At 41.9% G+C, this 21469-nt stretch overlaps 1 protein-coding gene across 1 annotated transcript; it reads left to right on the top strand.

Moving 5' to 3' along the window:
- The first annotated feature begins 4944 nt into the window (after positions 1-4944).
- TSPAN2 (tetraspanin 2) lies at positions 4945-20159 on the top strand. The gene is made up of 8 exons (XM_026044197.1): positions 4945-5243; positions 7759-7886; positions 14793-14890; positions 15243-15317; positions 15860-15958; positions 17122-17196; positions 17986-18069; positions 19972-20159. Exons 1-8 carry the CDS (start codon positions 4945-4947, stop codon positions 20035-20037), a joined length of 924 nt encoding a protein of 307 aa, XP_025899982.1. The 3' UTR covers positions 20038-20159.
- Positions 20160-21469: the final 1310 nt, after the last annotated feature.

Below are 21469 nucleotides of genomic sequence, written 5' to 3' on the forward strand. Positions count from 1 at the left end.
GCCAGGCAATACTCCCTTGGTGTTTCCCCAGGAGCTGGCCCAGCTTGCAGAATTGCCTGGTGAAAGTGTTATTTCTTACCATGTTACACATCACCACTGTTCTTTATGTCAACAGAATGAAATGCAGAAAATATGTGGCACATTTCACCACTTAGTTCTCCTATTTCACATTCCAATCTTGATACATTCTTGAAAGACCACATAAATGAGTAGTTTAAAACCTGTCTAGTAAACTTCCTTAATCCTGTGGCATATGCTTTGAATTTAAGTAACTTTCTCTTTTTGACTGCCCTTTGGAACAGTTTCTTCTTCTACTTGGCTCAAATAGATAGTTTTCAAATCAAGACAGCATCAATAGCATGTTCCATCCTGTGGTGCAGCTTGGGAGCTGGGGCCTTCTGGACCTTTGTGCTGACAGGATGAAATTACACAGGCTCCCAAGTTTTGCCACAAAAATACCCTTCCTGGGAACAGCTGGAGATGCCTGCAGTAATGCAAAGTGCCCAACACTTCTGCCATTGCATCTATGCATGAGAACCCTTTTACCCTCCAGGTACAGAGCACAGCTGCACACCTTCCTCTAGATCATAACATATAGCACATAGTTGACATTTTTAGCCCAACTTTTCACAGGCTTTCTCTAACAAACAATCCCAGACCACAGAAAAATAAGTTGCTATAACTTTGGTCCTTTTTTATGTATTAGATTTGATTCCCTAGAGAAAGGAATAGATTTACATGAGTGCAAACCACAAAGCAAAGCTAGGACAAGTACTTAAAAGAATAACAGAACAGAAATAGCTAGACTCGTTTTTTTTCAGCAGCCACTTTTTGTTGAGGCGCAACACTAACTGGTGATAAAGCTTCCTTTCCGGACCGTGTTTTATTTTCTCCCAAGTTTAGGAAGCTCTCCACACTTGAGAACAGGATGTTGTTAGGGTGAAAGTGTATGAAGGGAGAACATCACAAACTTGCAAGCCAGGTATAGATTCTGTTAAATATCTTTTTGCCTCCTTTGGTTTTCTGGAATGGAGCACATTCTTGACAGTTGATCTGTCAGGACCTTGTTTCTGTTTTTCCTTTGGCTAGGCAAAAAATAGTGGATATGTTTCCACAGGATCACATGTGGTCATGCAAAAGTGTCTTTGCATGCCAAGAATGTTTACATGAACCTGCAAACTATGACATGAACAGTCTTGAGCTAGACATGCCCTGGTCACTGAACTCACACATGGGTTGGTCATTAGGGTGCAAAGTATGGAACATTAACCTGCACCTTTCAGACTAACCCACTCAGAGAAAACAGGAAAGATATTCCTCTTTCGTAATTTCCTATATGGCCACGGAGATGTGAGAAGTAACATTTGGATCATTCTTACTAAAGACATGAAACGTTTTACAAAGTTCTGCGATTGTACAATCTTCAGTGCTTTTTTCTGAAAACCAGTTTTCAAAGATAGGCCAGGATTTTAGGCACAACCAATTTTGTACATTCCTAGATAAAGAAAATCAGGCTGGTTCAAATGTATGAATAGCTGGACATTATCCTCAGCTGGTTCAAATGTACGAATAGCTGGACATTATCCTCAAAATCTTGGAATAAACTTTGCAGATTGATGTGTCATGAAAGTTCCTGATGTAAAACAAATAATAAGAAGAAAATGGAGAAGGAAACAGAGGGAGAGACTGTTTGTCACACAGTCCCTTCTGACCTCCACTGCAGTGTTGCAGGCAATTCCTGGGGCGCATTCTGGAAGAAACTTAGTATTGCCAGACCTAGCCATTCAGACAATTACTCAGTGGAAATGGAAACAGCAATACAGATGCCAACTGAGTGGTGCAAGTTCAAGTATCTCTGCCAGAACAGGAATCCGTTAAGGTTTCTAGGCCGTTTGCTTGGAATTTAAAGTTAAATGTAGTTCCATGCAAATTACACTTTTAAAGTCAGGAAGTTTGCTGTTTGTTGCTTGCTTGTTTGTTTTAGGGCAGTTCCTCCTTGTTCTCCAGCCTGCACTTCTCTAAAGGTTTATTTTGGACTTGAAAAGACAATTTGAGCTTTTCATGCCTAACAAAAGCAGGAAAACAGGAAATCTGAAGAGTTTTATGCACAGCTAAGAATCATGTATATGAAGAATTTTGTTGTTCATAGAGTGCAAAGTTGGAATAATGCAGGCATATGCTTGTAAAGCATTTAGGAAAGTGTTTAACAACAGAAAGAAACAATGGACAATGGATTAGCAGAGAACAATTTGGAAGACAATGAAAAACTGAGTAAGAGTAGGTCATACCTGGAAGGAGAATGATACAAATAAGGCCTTTAAGGGTTTAAAATGTTTCTAAACATAGTATCTAAATATCTAACAATACAGTAAGATAGCATTCTTCTTTCACAAGCTTCCCAGAATGCTCTGTAATGAGAAAATGAGACAACAGAAATGGTCTTTGCTCCACAAACTGCATAACTGTATGTAAATTTAACTTTTAAGAAACTTAAAATTTATAAAGATGTGTGTACATATATATACATATATGTATATATAAATGTGGGTACATGTTTTTATATATATGTATATATGTGTGTGTATATATATATATATATAAAAAGTCAAAATAGCACATGCAAGAACTCCCTGTGGGAGAAGACATTTCATTTTAGAAAGCTGTTTAACATATACAGCAAAGGCTGCGTGAGATACAATGAATGGATTTCAGGTCTGGACATGTTCCACGCAGAAATAAAATGTGAGTCTTTGCAAAGGATATAACTAGTGCAATTCATGAAGTAACTTGTGCATGTTTACTTCACTGTTTACTTCGTAAATGGATAACTCTATTCACAAAAATATTAGGGAACCTCTTTTTTCCTTAAAATGTTTTGTTCTCTAACATCCTAAGAAATATATGTAGTAATCACTTTACAAGTTTTCTCAGAAACTTTTTCATCGCAAACATGATTATAATAAATGCCAGGGTTGCACAGTCACTGATTACCAGAGCTAAGCAAACAGCATGAAATAGAATGATAGATACTGCTACTTTTTGAACAACGTTACTGGATTTGGAGTAGAAACCTGGAGCAAATCCACTGAACATGTCATTGTTGCAGTACTAGTACTTGTAACAAAAACACTGATATGGCAATGTGTTTCATATCAGATACTCTTTTTCTCTCTTCTGCCATGGCTTTTACCTATAACTCCCTAACTTTGGTTTTGTTCCTTGCTTTGTAAAGAGCTGGGGATGCTGTGACACACTTGTGCGGTTTGCCGGACTCGGCACAGATCTGCTGCTCGGAGCACTGGGCAGCTGCCGGCAGAGGGTGCTGCCGCGTGCAAAAGGGCCCTGTGTCAAACCTGAGACTACACAGGGGATGTGCCCGATCTATCTGTATCTAAGCTGAGAGCTGCTTGAGGACAGAGTAAGGAAGGTATGTGGTCCTACTAAGGCCTGAATAATGATTTCTGTTTTGTTCCTAGCATCACTTCTGAGAAGAAAGCTGCAGGAAAAGGCAAATAGAAGTCAATATTGAGTACAGTTACTTCCCTAATTCCAGTTTAACTTCATAGTTGTTTTTTGTTCTAGGTTTTGTCTTGGGCAGATGGTAGCTGGAGTTTTAGGGGCAAGACACTGTGCCGTGCTCCAAGGTTCAGACCTCTGCCAGTGGAGATGGCAATATACTTTGGTATATTGAACCAGAAATGACATTCACTTGTTAAATATCGAGAGGAAATGTTTTAACGTAGAAAACCCACTTCTCAAGAGATTTGACCTCACACTGTGCTTCCTGGAAGAGACTTGCAGGCAGCTTCAGTCTCTGACTTTCTAAAGACTCTGTGAAAGGAAACAGCAGCTGAAAAATTTGTAAGAGGAATGAGATCTAAGGTTTTGAGTGTACAGAGTACCTTCAGCATTCTTCCATCTACTCTTGACAAGATGCCCATCCCTTAACTGAAGGGCAGAAAATAATTTTAAAGAGGAAGACCCTTTTCCTACTATCCTGGGACTTCTCACACTGAATTTTCCATCTTGCTTATGATGTTTAATTCCAGCATGTGTAAAACACAGGCGCCTTACCGAAAGTCTCGGCCTGGAAGCGGCGCGGCCAAGGCACAGGGAGCGAGGCAGCTGGCTCAGGAGGGGGCCAGGCCGGCAAGGTCTGCGCCTGCGCCCGCCCCTGCCCCCGCCTGCAGCCCTCGCGCCCCGCCCCGCACCTGCCTCCCGGCGCCCGGCCCGGCCCCGCGCCGCCCCGCGACGGCTCCTTCGAGGACCTCGAGCGGTTCCTGGCGTCGCCCGAGGGCTGCCCCGCGCCGCCGCCGCCGCCCGGGCCCCCCGCGCTGCAGGAGCAGCTCAAGGGCATCGTGCGGGACATCCACGACGCCATCGGTGAGCGGCTGCCGCGGGACACGYGGGGGCTCCGTCCCTGCCGCGGGAGCCCCATGCGCCGTCTGGTCACTGCCACGTCCTGGCCGGGACACCGTGGTTCTGTCACCCAGGGTGCAGGGGGTGCAGGGGGGCCCCGGCCGTGCCGAACTGTGGGGGTGACAGGCAGGGGTGGGGACAGGGAGTAGGAACATGGGACTGAGGGGACAAGGGGCCGGGAATGAGGATGGCCGGAGCACGGACATGGGACAGAGAAGGGGCCCGGACACAGGCAGGGTTGGGAGGTGCCTGGAGCAGGGATGCAGGGTGGTTGGGGAAGGGGCAGGGCTGTGGGGCAGGGACATGGGGCAGTGCTGCAGTGGGGCTCCCGTGTGCGCCCCCCTCCAAGCGCGCTGCCAAACGCCTGCGTTCCCAGACAGGCTGCTGGCGCTGGCGCTGCTGGCGTTCGAGGGGCTGTGCGCGGCGCCGTGCCGCGAGCAGAGCCAGGCGTGCATCGAGGAGGCCTTCTTCCCCCCGCTCTGGCCGCCGCTGCTCGCGCTCTACAGGTACCGCGCGGGGCACGGCATGGTGTGTCGCGTTGTGCCGTGTCACGGCGTGGTGTGTCGTGGTGCGTCATGGCACGGTGTGTCACGTCATGGCACGGCGCGGTGTGTGACGGCGCGTGCCGGCTCCCGCAGGCGCGTGCTCCGTCCCCGCGAGGCGGCGCTGGCCCGCAGCATGGAGCGCTACCGGCACGCGGGCCCCGGCGAGCTGGGCCTGGCGCCGCGGCTGTGNNNNCGCGGGGCTCTGCGGGAGCCGCAGGGCAGCGTGGCGCAGCAGGCTGCCCAGGCTCGCACTGCAGAAGCGCCCTGCCAGCACTGTCGGCATCCACTCCCTTTCATAGAGATGCATCTCTAGGAGAGTACACACTTGATACAAGAAGACAGTGCTAAGCAGAGTTAACCTCTTTCTTAAAACAGTTTAAAGCGGTGACTGCTTTCCCAAAAGTATAAATTTTCAAACAACAGGAGGCCCTTAAAGGACTCCCAGCATCTCAAGCAGCATGTTGCAGTGAACACTATTTCACACCACCAAGTTCCTTTTAAAAATGCAGTTTCAAACAGTGAGCCAACAGCTTCTACTTTTACAAACTTGCATCAAGAGACAAAGTCCTTGCATAATGCTGAACTGTGCTGAGCACTACTCTAATGTGCCACAGAAACAGTGCTCTATTGCTCCAGCTGATGCTGCTTAGGTAGGAGGGCTGGATCAGAGGATTCCAGTCACTTCAAACCCCAACTATTCTGTGGTTCTATATACTGCAAGATCTCAGGAGATCAGAGAATGTTATGCCCATTTATAACACCTTCTTAACAGTCACAGTGCCATAGCACAATTTAGTTCATTCTACCTTACTTCTTTCTTTCATTTTTCCCCATACTGCCCATTTCACACTAGAAACTGTAAACTTTTCAGTTTCACATTAGAAAATAATCAGAAATGTGGTGTGGAGGAGATTAATGCCTTTTTTTTTTCCCCTTTCCATCTGATGATCTGTCTAAAAGAAACGAAAAAAAAAAACCCAAAAGTTGTAACATATTCCTGTTTGGCCTCTTTGGAGCAAGCAGTTTGGGGACTTTGTATCCTTTATGGTTTAAACCCAGTTAAAACAAATGCTTTTCCCTTTTCGTGACAGCACTGCAAGCTCCAAGGACAGAGCGCTGCTGTGCTTGTTCAAGCTCTGTGAGCAGAGTGGTATTGCTCAGCTGCAGCTGAAGAAGGACAAAGCTTTGTGTTATGTTGCTTCACAGAAGTGCCAATTACTGTGTTTTGTTATCTCTATTTACACTGAGAAGGAAGAAACCATCCCCTCAGTCAGATTCAAGCACTGATTTCAAACATGTCAAAGCTACTAGAGTCACCAAGAAGTCTGGCTAATGTGCTCTGACAGTCCCAAGGCTGAGACCCTGTTTGCAGTAGGCGATTTCCCAGAGCCATGACCAGGCTCGGAGAGACTCCGATTCTCTGAGCCACAGCTCAATTAGTTTTTCACTTCCAGTGAAGAAAGCTGTGATCCTGAACTGTTTGGCTATATGCCTTCCTGCCTTCTTTGTCTGCTGTGCCTATGCTAGCTAAATCAAGTGCAGGGAAGTACAAAACAGACTCAAGATAACAACAACAAAACAGCAAGCTGCTAAGGATGTGATAAGCAAGTATTTTGTGAAGCTCATACCAGTCGGACAGTAGCTGCAGAATTAGGCTCTAGGCCCCCAGCAGCAGAGCTGGAGAGCATCGCACCTGGCCTGTAAGATGCCTAAACTGTCTGCCAGCACGCACACCATTGCCTGGTAGATTGATAAATGTGCCTAGCACATGACGGGTTGGAGATCATTGCCTACATCCCCTCATCTGACATGTCTTGACACTCCTTTTTGTTCTAGACTTGTTTGCATTTAAGGGAATTCTTCCTTGCATTTTACAGCATCGGTCACTTCTTTGTCAGACATTTCTGTGACCCAAGGTACTCTATATTACAATCCTCTTACATCCTATTTCTGATAGGGATTCCAACAGTGTTTTATAGAAAGAAATATCCTGTCATAATTTGTCAAACATGCCTAACTTCTCTAAGAGCAATACAGACTTCTCCTTTCTTTCTGGATAAGCCTGTAATCAGAACCCTTCTCACAATCCAACAGCAGCATCAATTTTGAAATGGCCCGACTGTCACCTACAGTTTAGTATGGTGATGAGTTAAGAGGTCCAGCTGGTGCCTCCACAACATTACCCATTTCATGACTTTCATGGAGCTGAAACAGTAATGCATTCAGGGGAGAAGGTATGACTTGGCCCAAAAGGCTGCTATATAGCCCTAGAAAAACAATGGGAGTTGGAAAAAGTCAGTGAAATTACTCCTGTCCTAAAATTTTTGTGTGTCAAGCCAACAGGGCTCAGCTGCTGGGCAGGCAGCATTTCACCGGACAGGGGTTTTACTACAGAACATTGTCTTCAATCCAGGCCCTTGCCTTCTGCACCCTGGATGGCCACAATGCAGTGCTGGGGGTTAGGAAGGAGGGCAGAGTGCATCCACCTGATTTTGCAGCTTCTCTGTTCTTCTCATGTTCATTTACTCCCCACCTCCCACCCTGTTCCAACTCCCAACCTCAACTCAAGGCCAAGTTTTCATGACTAGAAGAGCTTATTTATAAGGTTTGAAAATCACCAGAGAATTGAGCTGAAAGAAGGATGCACATTGCTCTGTAATATGAATTCTGTTATTTCAAATACTAGCGAGAGGTTGCTGAATTTTCTGTTAGCACAGTCGTTAGCTGCAGGGTTTCAAGAATGTAAAGCTCCAGTGGCCCTTCCTCGATGCCCTCCAGCCAGCTGGCATTAAAGTATAACTGGTCTATTTATTTTCCAGATGGCAGGATTGGCTGTCATTGCCTTTGGTCTATGGCTGCGGTTTGGTGGGGTTATGGCAGAGTTTGCTTCGGACAAAAGATCTCCAGAGTATTTCTTCATGGGTAAGTTACAGTGCCTGTGTTGGCAACAGCTGCCAGGCTTGCTTTCATTCTAGAGCATGCAACACACACCATATATTAAGTTAAATGAAGGCAAACAAATCCTGACTTGAACAGCACAGAAATGGGCATTGTGGCCCCCTGTACCACAATTTCTCTACTTGGCATCAGCTTCCTTAGACCTAGTTGAACTCTTCTCTCAGCCACTCCTTACATAAGATTTCACAAGTGAATTGTTTAGATACTGTTGGAATAGAAGTTGAGAGTGGTGTGAGATAGGGTTCACCAACGTACTCTTCCAGAGCTCCTGTGCAGCTGTTAGCCAGCAGAACAATGGTGCAGTGTCCCTTCTGAATGCTTCCACTACCAGCACCACAGCAAGACTTTTGCTCATCAGTTCTCCCTGTGTCTGCACACAGAGGCCCTTGGTGTGGGTTTGAGAATCAGAGCAAACCCTTTCATGGTTGAAAAGAAAAACTGCACTGCTCGGTCCTCTCAGGAACTGTTCATCCAGCCTAGGCAGGAATTGACCAGCTCCCCAAGTCCAGAGAGTTGGTGGTATTGGTCACATCTGATTTTAGTTCTCACAGGTGTTTACAGAGCTGTACGCTGTAATGTGTCACCACCAGCAGAGGAAGTGCTGAGGAATAGGACATAAATATGATGAATTTTTTTTGAATTTGCACTCTTGGCTAAACTCTGCAGCAAATATTGTCTCTCTCTCATAATAGACAATGTGCTCTGAGTGGAGTATGCCTGCTAAAGAAAAACAAAACAAAATAAAGGTCTGCTCCACTTCATCAGAACTAATCACACTAAATGCTGCTGTGACTTCTGAGTGTGTGATGGGGCAGCCAGTGCTGTCAGAAATTTGAGGCTGTTCATGATCTCTGACTACAGCTGTGGTACAACAACTGTGACAAGTTCAGTGCCAGTGTGCCTTTTTGCAGCAGACAAAGCTACACTTCACAGTCATGCTCAAATTCTTCTGTATGGATTCTCTGTAGAATCCAGGTGTGAGTCTCCCTTGACATTTGTACATTGGGCCCTTCTCAAGGAGCTTCTAGGAATCTTGTTTATTCAGCAGTGTGTTTTTTTCTGTACCAGGCATTCTGGGTGACAGCCAGGATTTTGCATAGCAATGCTTAATATAGAGTAAGTCTGCAATACACAAGCAACAGCTGCCTAGAGGGTTGAGAGAGAAAGCAGATCGTCCATATTACTTGGAGATACAAACTCATGTCCATACATTTCAAAATAATTCTGTAGTTCTGTTTCACTGAACTCTGTAGCTGCTTTATGATATCTCATGCCCCTGATGAGATCAGCTCAAATGCAGTGTCTGGAGAAACCTTCAGCTACATTCAGAGTTTGATTTGTAGGCAGAAGCACTGTGTAGGATTACCATCTTGCAGATAATATCTCCTTTTCCCAATTTCAAAGAACAGCACATTCTGCTCTTTTCCTACCTCAATCGACCTGCCCACTATATACAACTAATTTCTTTCTTGAGCTTACTTGTGCTTTTTCCTTCCTCTGGACCTGAAAATTTGTTTTAGTTAAAAATAATCGATAATTACATCCTTGCATTTTCCACCGAGCCAGAATAATTTTCCCCAAACAGCCTTGTCTCGTACCAGCAGTGCATCTGTCTGTCTGCCCCCTGAAATAGTTTACTAAAATTTACCAACAAAGCCTGTTCATATTTTCCAGCCGCTGAAATGTCTTCTTGAGAACAACTTGCGTGCAGCAGTGCCAAAGTCAAGCACACACGTGTCGTTAGCATTCTGTCGACTATGGTTCTGTGTTCAGTGATCTATACTCCTCAGGGTAGTTAGCAGTTTTAAAACAAGTAAGTGTGGAACAGGAAACTTTTGTCCCATGCAGTCTTCCACTGTTCCACTAAGTGTATCCCACGCTGGAGCTGAAGTTGAGTTTCTAACAGCATGCAAGGAGCGGCTTCCTGTAATTTTCTCCCTGTAGCCCCCCAGCTTTTGAAGATCCCAGTGTAGTGGGTGATATAACAATATTTGTATGTTTCGTGCCTGTGCTTCAAAGTGATGAGGCAAAATGGCAACTTTCCTGTCTTGCACTTCAGCTCCAATAGATTTTATATTTTTATATATATTTCTCTCACAATCGGTCTTCGGAAAAAAAAAAAAGATAACTACAGTAAAAGTCATTAGCTGGGCAGTCTCCTGTTTCACCTGAGTTATCTGTGACACTGCGCTGACCACATATAGCAAAGATCTGTAGAGAAAAAAGGGAATACTCTTAGATTCTTCCTCTTTCCTAAGACTCTTGTGCCAAGACTCTAGTGAGTTTCTACTGGGTAGGAAAAGCATACAGCAGTGAGGAGGGAAAAAGAGGTGTTTGTATGAACCCAAGATGTCAGCATTACTCTCTCAAAGCTAATTGATTTTTAATCAGTTCCTTTACTAGTCCTGATCTTACTCATAGCTGTCAGCACTGAAGAACTGTTTTTCCTGCACCTCCAGAGCTCACAATCTTTCTCCTATGTTACACTGTCTTTGCTCTGGTTCCCTGATACAAGTTGTGGCCCAGGCATTCATCAGGGACAGACCAATTGTGGGCAGAATTTTCAGGATGGCTGTGACGTTTTCCTTGAGACTCTGGGAGCATGAGTCATCCTTCTGGCTTTGAAAGGTGCATTTAGATGGTGAATGCCTCAGGATATGAAATCATGTCTGGACCTGAAAGATATTAGTATTTTTTTCTCCATAGTAATAGGTACCCACATAAACAGGAATTTGCCAGCAGTTAAGTCCATATGAATTCTCTACATTTTTCTGTTCCTGTGCCTGGATCTGTTATAGGTATCTTGAACATAGGGTTCAAGGACTACACTCTCAGTCAGTAATATTCTCTTTCCAAGATCCGTAGCCCTATAAATTCTATCAACTTTGCAAAATAGCCTCTGTGCAGACGTGCAATACCAGAAGTAGCACATCAAGCAATCCTGCCATCATATGGGGTACCTTGCAGACACTTTTAGTCTGCACTTGAGAGTTAAGTAATGAAATAATCTGTCTTTCTTCCTCTCATCTTGTGTGCAGATCCTTTCTTCTGCAGTTAAGGAAGGGAGGCATAGAAGAGACTGACATTAATTTCTGTACTGGAAAACAATAAAAAATATAAAAAAGCTGCTGCACTGGTAATTGTTTTAAACAAATAACAAACAAACAAACAAAAAACCCACCAACCAACCAAACACGCCTCATCAAAAGCTGTTAATGTTGATCAAAGTCCTCAGTTTCTGTGCTGGATCCCATGACCTAGGAAGTAGCTCCTAAAAGCCAGTATTCTCACTGAAAGTGTATAAGCTAAAGCTACCACAATGTAGCTTGGTTCTAACAAGACCAGCCAAGCAGAAAAATCTGTCCAACTGTCTTGGATTGTGTGCTTTTTGATTGCAATATGCTGAGAATCAGGAGGCATTTAATTTTTAATGAGTCACTTAAACATGATAATGAGTCACTTAAAACATGATAATGTGTTTATCCTTTTTGCCTGCTAAATTGTCTTCACCTTTCTCCCATCTCACTCCCTTCCTTTTCAGCTATTAAACCTAGCCTGTTGCACAGAGCAACGGCAGTTGAACTGGCAGTTCTGCCATTTCCTAGTTTCACTTCAGATTCACCCTTTTCTCTAGGCAGCTGCAGATCGCCCTAGCATCCTGTCTGGCCTGTTATTTTCAGTTCCTACATGTGTGTCTCATCCATGCTTTTGCACTACTTGTTTCTTGGTATTCAACTGAGGGTTTCAGAGCCTAAGTTCTTCTAGGGAGGTGCACAATTGCCTCAGAGATTGTAATTCATACACAACCTCAGGAAAATCTCCTCAACTCATGTCTGGATTCTAGGACTTATCATCACTGTTTCTGGGTCCCTTATGCCAGGAACAGAGCTGCTTGTTTCCTTGGTGGAGTATGAACAGTCGGCGGTTTGTTCAGTATTGGTTGCTCAGCCCAAAAAAAGAAAGAGCAGAACTATTTAAAATGGAAAATGTGACTTTAACAGCCAGGTAAACATGGAATCTATGTCAAATAAAGCCAGACCGAGGGACACTGTGCCTTTGTCTCCTCCTGCTTGTTTCAATAGACTGGATGTGAACTTGTATTTCAGAGCTCTCAGTGAGATTTTGGAGAAAACCTTCTCTGTGAATGGTTTTTCATCTCTGTGAATCTTTTCTTCAGATATCTTTCCAGAAAAGCATGTTCTAGCTGATCACATCTGATCACATCTGGATTTCGGGACTAGCAATCCTCAGTGCAAAGTGAGAAGTAAACTGCTCCCTTTAATTTTTTTCAAGCAGTTCTTAAAGTGCCTCCTTCGTGTATGTGTGTGTGTGTGTGTGTGTGTGTGTGTGTGTGTGTATACATATGTAGAGGTTATTTATAAACACCCTTAGCTTTGTGCATTTTTTTAAAGCGTCCTCAGTATTTTGCAGTTAGAAATAGCTCTGTGAGAGTATGAGGAATTACTAGTCCTAGGCTGAGAAAGGGCAAACTCTGCAATGAACTCTCACAAATAGAAAATGGAAGGAGGTGGTTTTTAAACTTTTGGCTGACAAACTATGGGTCAAGGATACGCAGCAAATTCTGCTTTGTTTAGTGAGTAGAGTGAGAAGATCTTCCTGTGACACGCCTTAAAAGGGAAGTTCTGATTGAAGTAGAGGTTTAACAATGAGTCATGCAAGTGAAATGCTAAGTCTGTTTCTCAGAGAAGCAAATTCGAATTCCTGAAAGTGGTCTTGCCCTGAGCCTCAAAGAACTTTGTCTTCTCTGGCTAGGAGAAAAAAAATAAATGGAAAGATTTCTTCAGAAAAAAAATCTTTTTAACAGAAAAGTCTCTTACGTTGCATAATATGTAACTACAGGGACAGAGTAGGAAGAGACATTCAAAAAAAGTCGCAAGAAACATCTTCATAATTACATAGTGCTTGTCACAATTAAAATTTCAAAATGACAGTTCTGGCATATGCCAAATGAACAGGAGGTGCTGCTTCTGAGAGAAGCTGCAACTAGCGTGTTTTCCAGTTCATCCTCCACAGGGTCTAACCTTTATCCTGACCCACATACATCTTTGTGCAGGCCTCCCTCTGCAAAAGCAACTACATTGTGCTATGTGTACAAGCATTAGTTTGAAGAATGCTCAGATCATGAGGTGCTGAATATTAAGATTCTGGAAAATAGGGAATATGATGCATCAGCACATTCAGCAGCAAATCCCAATAACTGGTCATCATAGGTCTGCCAAAGCCATATGAATTAAAATTATTTGATCAGTATTATTAGCTGATTGGTATAAAGATATTACTCCTCACTAGCAATCCTTGCTACAAGGAAGGTACAGTTTAAGGAGGAAGAGGAGGGGGAAGAATCACAAGAGGTGGAATAGACGTCTGAGTGATATCCCGTGACTGGACAGTGACTACACAATGAGAGGCCAGGAAGAAACTTGCCTTCTTCAAGCAAGCTGCAGCTGTGAGGAAGTCCAAATTCATGATAAACGGTGGGCAAGTTAATATAATTTTCTGTGCATATAGGTAGTTAGATCCCCTACACTCACATATTTATAATTTGCTGGGTTTTTTTCTATTTTCTTAGCAATCATTGCAAATTATAATTTGGGGGTTTTCTAGTCAAGATTGGACATGACCTGTTAGCTGCTCTGTTAACTCTAAATCTTTGGGTTAGAGTAAAAAAATAATATTTAAAACAATGTATTCGAAAATACTAAACATTCTCATGAGAAATTTGCATGGTCAAATTTGAGAGTAGGATGTGCTGTGCATGCTAGCATGCACAGTCTGTGGCGCCACTGTCCTCTCATGGCTTGGGAGGGAAACGCAGTGCATTTTTCTAGCAGTAGACAGGCATGGCAAGTCTCTGTGTGTCCTTTTTATTGCCCACAAAAGATGAAGATCAAAATTAAAAGACATTGCACAGAACCTTTTGTCTGGCACTGCACTGAGAATGCACAAACAGTTCTTGTGGTCTGACAGAGGCTGATGCCACATGCAAAGGTGTGTACTGTATAAGAATAGATGAAGCAATTTACATTCCCAAGTCAGGAAATAAGAATTTCATGCTCAAGTTTCCTTTTGTCCTGAAAAGAGACAATACTAAAATAATATTGGCTTGTGTATTTGCAGCAGCAGTAGAGTGCCAGAGATGAGTGCTATTTCCCTTACCCTCTATAGTCTCTGTTCTGCCTAGTTTGGAACAAAATGAGGGTCTCCGGTGTGCAGGGGCATACTGCTAACTTTCATGATCTATATTTGTTTCAGGCCTGGCCTTTGCTTCCCAGATAGCTTCATTATACTCCTAATGCATTTAATCTGATGATTGTTGGACTTTGTCTCAGTACATTTCTCTACATGCATACAACCCACTTGGTCAGAATCCTCAAATCCTTTCAGCAACATAGTCCCAGGAAGAAGCTGGCTAAGGTCTGTTATGTACCACTGCCATGCAGCTTACTAAACTGTCCCTGTATAGCATTGCAGCACATTTTCAGCTCTGGTTTCAAAATATAACCAAGTCCTCTAACAGTAGTGTTGGATTTTCTCGCCTTTATGCCTCACTGAGGAGTTAAGTAATTTTGAACGGTTTGGAGTATGTGCCTCCTGGACTGAGCTGCTCTTGGGACAGGAAACCTGAGAGGTGGAAGCCTTCTAATTTGTCTTTATGAGGTTTCCCAAGAATTCTGAAGAAATCACTGGCTCCTTTTTTGGTGAGAGCAACATTTCTGTGCATCTGCGATAGTCTTCATTAGAGGTAGACTCACTTGTTTTGAATGCAAATGTGTGGATTTGACAAGATAGAGAGCAGGCATTGGAAAGAGAAATCTGCTTAAACTCCTGTCTGAATCTGATTTTCCATAGGACTCTATGTACTGGTGGGAGCAGGCGCTCTGATGACTACAGTTGGATTTTTTGGATGCTGTGGAGCAGCGCGGGAGTCTCAATGCTTACTTGGAGCAGTAAGTAAAAGGTTTCAAGGGCCTCATCTGTGCTGGAAGATCATGCATAAACCTATATTTTGTGTTATTAGTGGAAAGATCTTTGCTCACAATGATCTGAGAAGTCTCATGTCCTTTTAATGGCTAATTTAACATTTGAAACTACCATCTAAGCCACTTCTTTTTCAAATCTGCTTCCATATTACAAGAATTCTCACTTGACATCCTTCTCGTTGATTCTGCTTACCAGTTTGCCCTATCAGTTACCGAGTCTGCTGTTCAGGCCTGGACAAGGATGAGGGATTGACTGGTAGTCCACATAAAGCACACTGTGCTAAGTAAATTAACATAAGGCTCTCTTTTCCCTCTGCAGTTTTTTGCTTGCTTATTGGTGATATTTGCTGCTGAGGTCACTGCTGGAGTATTTACCTTTATAGGCAAACAAGGGGTGAGTAACAATCTACTTCTACTGTAAGTACCAGATTCCCATGAACAACTGGTCTACAGTGTGGACCATGCACTGGAAAGCTTTCCAGGAGACTGTTCCCAGGAAGATCCTATGACCTTCTTATCTGTAGTCAACAAAAAGTTTGCGTTCTCACAAGTCCCATTTCAAAACAAGATGCAGTTTCCACTCCTTATTTTAAAGGAAATCTATAGGTGCATTAAGCATTATGTCCAAAAGAAACATCAAGCAGAACTATATAAGGGGGTATAACTTGGGAAAAGTGCAGCTAGACCCAGCAGTGAACTTCACAAGGCAGAATCAACAGACACTGTATTCTACATTTTGGTAAAATTGCTAGAAACTCATTAGTTGAAGTCCCTCTGAATGCCATTGGGCCCCCAAAGCCCAATCTTTCCCATCAGGTCTGCCTCAGTTTACCAGAAATAATTTCCTGCACTGGAAGTTGATGACAAACTGAAAGTTTGCACTGGATTTCTGTTAAGACTTGCTTGCCTCTCACTTGAAAAGTCTGATATCTGCAGGTAATACAGGAAGCCCAGAAATTATATGAAGACATTTATGATGACTATATGAAAAATCCAGAAAAGGTGAATGGAACTATCTATCGCTACCATTCAGCTGTGAGTAATGATTTAAGTTCCTCCTGAGCTTAAATATTTTGTCCTATTTTCTGCTTCATAGTATTTTTTAAAATTCAGAATGTCACCAACTGAGAAATAAAAGAATAGAACACAGAGGTGCTTAAACTGAATCCAGAGTCTTATAACTGTGTTTCCTGATAGCTATAACTGGGCTTCAGATCTCAGGCAATCTCTACCTTTGAAAGTGAAAATGGCCAAGCTTTTAAATTTGAGCTAGTCCTTCTAGTCTTTGTACAAAAGATGTGACTACTAACGCTCTTTTGGATTTTGAAGCCCCAGAATAAATACTCAAACACGGAGAGAAGTAGAAACATCAGTGTCCATCTCTGCCTTTGTCAGAGAAAAAGCTGTGTCCGGTGTCCCAGACCCTACAATAATAATGGCAAATCCTGTTGTTAACGGCACTACACAGAGAAAGAACAAAAAGCACATAATAATAATAAGACTCAGCTGGGGCCACCCAGAAAGTTAATGTCTAACATCAATCTGTAACTTCCTGAATCCCACTTGAGTTCCTTATCTGTTAACATTGCCTCCCACACAGATCAAGCTCCTTTGTTGCTCTTTACAGCATTCCCACATTCTTTATAACAAATATTTCACAATTTTGGACACTTCTCCCATGGTCCTTCTCCCATGGTTGTTGCAAAAGGAATTACAAGCATTTTGTAGGAGATATGCAAACATGACAAACAAACCCTCTAAAATGCCCTGATTTCTCACCATCTCCAAACCTGGCAAAACCAGCATTCTATCTGAAAGAAAGCATACTCTGCTGCTGATCTCATATATTGCCCATTCTACTGCGTGTGCTTTTTGAACTTTCTGCTTTCTCTATTTAAGAACTTCTATTTTCTTGGAAGCCAAAAATCTGCACTTTCAAGTGCTTTGTTGAGATATTATGATCATCCTTCATGATCCTTCTGGAAGTTTTCCCCCATACATATTTGTTCATTGTGACTTCTGACATTTGAAATTAATTTCTGAGAATTTTGTTCTGCGGTTGGAACTGTGCCAAAGGTAGCCAGTGATATAGAGGTTAAGTTTCAACTTGATCTACATTGTTGCTTTTCAGTATGAAACAAAACTATGGTTTCTCCCTTCTTTTGACTCTTCTCCCCCTCCTGCTCTCTCTTACATAGCTACAATGTTGTGGTAAAGGTAGTATGGAACAAGAAAAGGGATTACCCTGTCCAGAAACCATCCAGATGCCAAAGGCAAGTGTCCTCTGATCCATTTTTTTCTAAAGCCTTTCCTATAGACATGTCATATTTTGAAAAATAATTCCCCTGATGATAGGGAACAAGATACCACAGATAGTGGCATCCGGATCACATGAGTTTTGTGGCCTTGCATATTTTGTACCTTGCAAATTCTGGCACGGAATTTCCATATGGAGCACAGTGGAGGTAAAAGGCAAGTTGGAGGTCGTATTAAGCATGTCCAGTCCTCATTTCTGAAGGCTCCTGTGGTATCCTGTGGTAGGAGTGACCGTATTATATTATCTGAAAAACAAAATGGGATGTATAAAGTCCTGAAGCAGAATATAAGTCCTGAAGGAAAGGCCCCATGAAAACTGAAATTTGGCAAATGCCTGTCCCATGCTTAGGGACTCCTAACTGAAAGCTTTCTTGTTGTGCAAAAGGATACTGTTGTTTCTATCTTTTTGGAATCTGCTTGTAGGCTCAACATTAATCCGAAGGGGAAAACTTCTTGATTTGGCAAACCTTGATAGTGAAAGAGTTTTAAATTTAGGGAAAACTGATTGAAAGATGACTTGAGCATATTGACCTGTACAGGCAAGGAGTAAACAAAAATACATGAAAATAGAAAAAAGAATATGCTATGAAAATTGTCCAACAAAACATAAGGCATAGAAACAAAACTTAGGATAGTGACTCCAATAGCCTTTTCATGTTCATCTGTTGCTTAGTGAAAAGAGTTGACAGAGTAGCTTGCAGCATATCTTTCCAGGAATAAAAATATTTTAATTTTGTTTTTAATAGAACTGCCTGGTTGAAATCCAGAATGTAATTGATGCTCATCTGCACTTAGTTGGAATTATTGGAATTGCAATTGCTGGCATCACAGTGAGTATATCCATGCTGTCACTCTCTTTATCTAAATTTGAGCACAGAAATCTCTCCTTCATTCAAAGATATTTTGTCCAATTTATGTTTTGCATCAGATGGTGAGACTCCTCAAAACTAAAGCTATTTTTATCACTTTCAGTGTGTCCTCTCTCTGAGAATTGCTTACAATTGTGCAAACAAATCTGAGTGAATTCCAGTTTACTGTTTCATTTTGTGTCCTTAGGTTCACTCCAGAATACCTAATGGTAATTTCATTTTGTTATTGTTGGATAGATGTGGATACCTGGAGTGAATTGAAAAGCAAAATGCTATAGTGGCACTTTATCTATTCCAAAACAATTACAAGCATTAATTCTTTTGGCTCTTTGAGATATCCATTCCTTAAATTTCATAATTCCCTCTCCAATTATCAGTTTCGTATGGATCTTGCTAAAGGAATGGAATTTAAACTTTGAAGTTTCTCATCTAGATTTACAGCACCAGGTTAAAAGTAGCTCATTTATCTATTGATATCACCAAAGCATCTATCTTCCTTGCACTGCCCCTTCTGCTGCAAGTTCTTATTGCCAGTTTCCCGATGGTTTGCTCCTTTGTGTTGAAGCTGTGACCAATAGATATCACCCTGCTGCAGGGATGTGGCAGGAGTGGAAAGCCTATATCAAATGTAGTATTTAAGAGAAAGCATTTTCCAAAGAGTTTGCCATGACTTCATTCAGATTCAGGAATCAGCAGGAGCATGGAGAGCCTGAAGATTCAGAAATCAGCAAGAGCATGGAGACCTTGAAGAACTGTAAAGTAATACACTTCTAGCTGACCTGAACATTGGGTGGACATTTCAAAGCAGATGAAGGGTTGATACATAGAGTGGGTAAAGAGGATTTAAACAAGTCTAGATCACTTCAGGTGTGATTTTTTAATGTGGTTCTGTACTCAAAATTACAAAGGAACACAAGTGAAAAATTTCTGATAGTCTGGTCACTCCTCAAGGATACACTGGAAATACGAGCATCTGATCTATGCCTTCCCACCTTACAGTAAAAGTTGTGAAATTATACCCTCTTTTAACAGCAGAAACATGTCCCTACATTTTTCCGTGAGTTTCTAACAAATGGAGTATGGCTGGTCAGCTATCTGTTTTCTTTTTTAGGAGGGTATGTGTGAAGGGGGGTGACTCATTAACTTAACTGCATGTTAGTCTTGACCATCTCCCATCATCAGCAGTGAGGCCTCTAGAAGTAACTGCTAACTCTGCTTTGGAGAATAAACCCGTGGCAAAAAGAAATTTTTGGAGACTCTGGCAACAGCCACTGTTCTCTGTTTTTAACATTAGTTAATCATTTTTTAACATCCAGTTAACTGTTCCCTAACATGAATACAATGAATACACTTCGGTATTTAAGGTATGATCTTGCATAGCAACTGTTAAGAACTTAGGCTTCTCTGCAAAACTGCAATGCTCAACACCAACTCCATAGACTTGATTCCTCTGGAATGATTCTCTGCTCTTACTCAGAAATGTTTATGCTACTCCAGATATAACCATTCTGGAACATAGAACTTCTTGGTACAGTACTAGGTGTAAAGCCAACAGTCACAATTATTCTTGGCAATACAACTCATGTTAAGAATATTAATATTTGGGAGCTGTTCCACCAGCCACAACATTTAGAATATAAGTAAACCAGTGTGGGCAGATAAAATTTTGGCTTTTGAGTATCTGCGAAGCCTGTTTCATGTTAATTGTCAGGTGTCTGTCAGGTGTCTGTCTACATGTGAGGCATGTAGACAGAAGCAGTTGCCTGCTATCTAGTGATGAGAGCCTTCAGATTGTTCTGATACAGATATTGCTTTGTAATTCTTTTGTAAGTGGCTTCCTAAATTGCATTCCTTCTCTTCTAGATCTTTGGCATGATATTCAGCATGGTTCTCTGCTGTGCCATCCGTAATACAAGAGACATGATCTAAAATTCTCGCTGCACAACTATGTCCCAGGGATCCCACACTAAACTTTACAAGAAGCGCTCTTCCTACCCAACTTAATAATTGTAATACATTTTATTTAGTGTTTTAACATACTGAAAAGAAAACATCCCATTAGGTGAGCCAAAAAAATCCATTAGTTAAAGGAAAACTGAAATGAACCAAAAAAAGGGAGAGGGTGTTTAAATGTCCTTTTTAATGAAAAAATGGCATCTAAAACTAATTTCATTATTAATGTTTATATATGTGCAATTAGGAGTTTACACATCCATAAATACTGTGTAAACAGCTATATATCTCTCCTTATAGATAGATATGCACATAAGCAGTTATCTGTCTATTCAATACCTTTTTAGGTAAATATGTGCAAATGAAATACATGGTGTGTGCACATATATGTATGAATATTCCTCCAGGGTCTCATTGTGCAAGAGTGCACACATCCACAAGCTTATACAGCTTGAAACTCTTCAATATTGAACCCTTTTGCCAAAAATAAAACCCATGATCCATCTTGTAACTATTTTTACCAAAGCCCAGAGAAAAAAAAAAAAAAAAAACTCTAAGGGCCTGCTCCTGTGATCCTGTATTCATTTAAGTAGTCCTGTTGACTTGACTGTCATGTACAGCCTGGATTTTTTTTTTTTGTTGTTGTTTGTTTGTTTGTTTGTTTGTTTTTTTGACTGTAACCTTCATGCAGATGCAGAAAGCTCTGGGAGAGAAAAAAAATGCCCAAAGGTCTCCAGCCTAAATGAAGAGCAGGGAAGAGGAGAAAAATTGGCAAGATGCACAGTCATTTATGAGTTAATCACCATGCAGAATAAGTTTAAGCTTCTCAAGCTAACCTGAGAGAATAAGTGAGTTAAATGGGGCCAATAATTTTTTTCAGACGTGCCTTTATCCTGCAGTGTTCTCTATATGGTAAATGTGCGAGTGCAGGAGTTCTGTATGGTAAATATGCTAGTGCAGGAGTGGGCCTGTGTCCAGAAAAGCAGCAGCTTTGTCAGATATCCCATGGAATCTGACTAACTGGTCCATGGCAGCCAGCTAAAGAGTGAAAACAGAGGGTTAATATCCTCTGTTTCTGCTTCTATGACTATCACAGCTTCCATGGGCTCTTACCTCAGCCTCTCACCCTTTATTGTGGACATAAGGCAGAAAAGGTACATAGGGCATTTTTAGAGAGCCATAAAGTAAAATTTTGTACTGGCAGATATATATTGTATGAGGGATATAAACAATACACTGTATTCCTGAAATACCTCAGGGCTTGTGTTTACATAGTTTGTTTTTTAAAATATTTTTATTTTTCTATTTTTCGTATTTATTAATAAGAAAATGTTATCTTTTTAAAATAGCCTGAAAGGATGGAGAAAGCTAATAAGTTAATTACATCAAGAGCTTTTTTTTTTTTTTT

Source organism: Nothoprocta perdicaria, unplaced genomic scaffold (genome assembly GCF_003342845.1).
Source record: "Nothoprocta perdicaria isolate Ctin4 unplaced genomic scaffold, notPer1 scaffold_353, whole genome shotgun sequence".
Classification (NCBI taxonomy): Eukaryota; Metazoa; Chordata; class Aves; order Tinamiformes; family Tinamidae; genus Nothoprocta; species Nothoprocta perdicaria.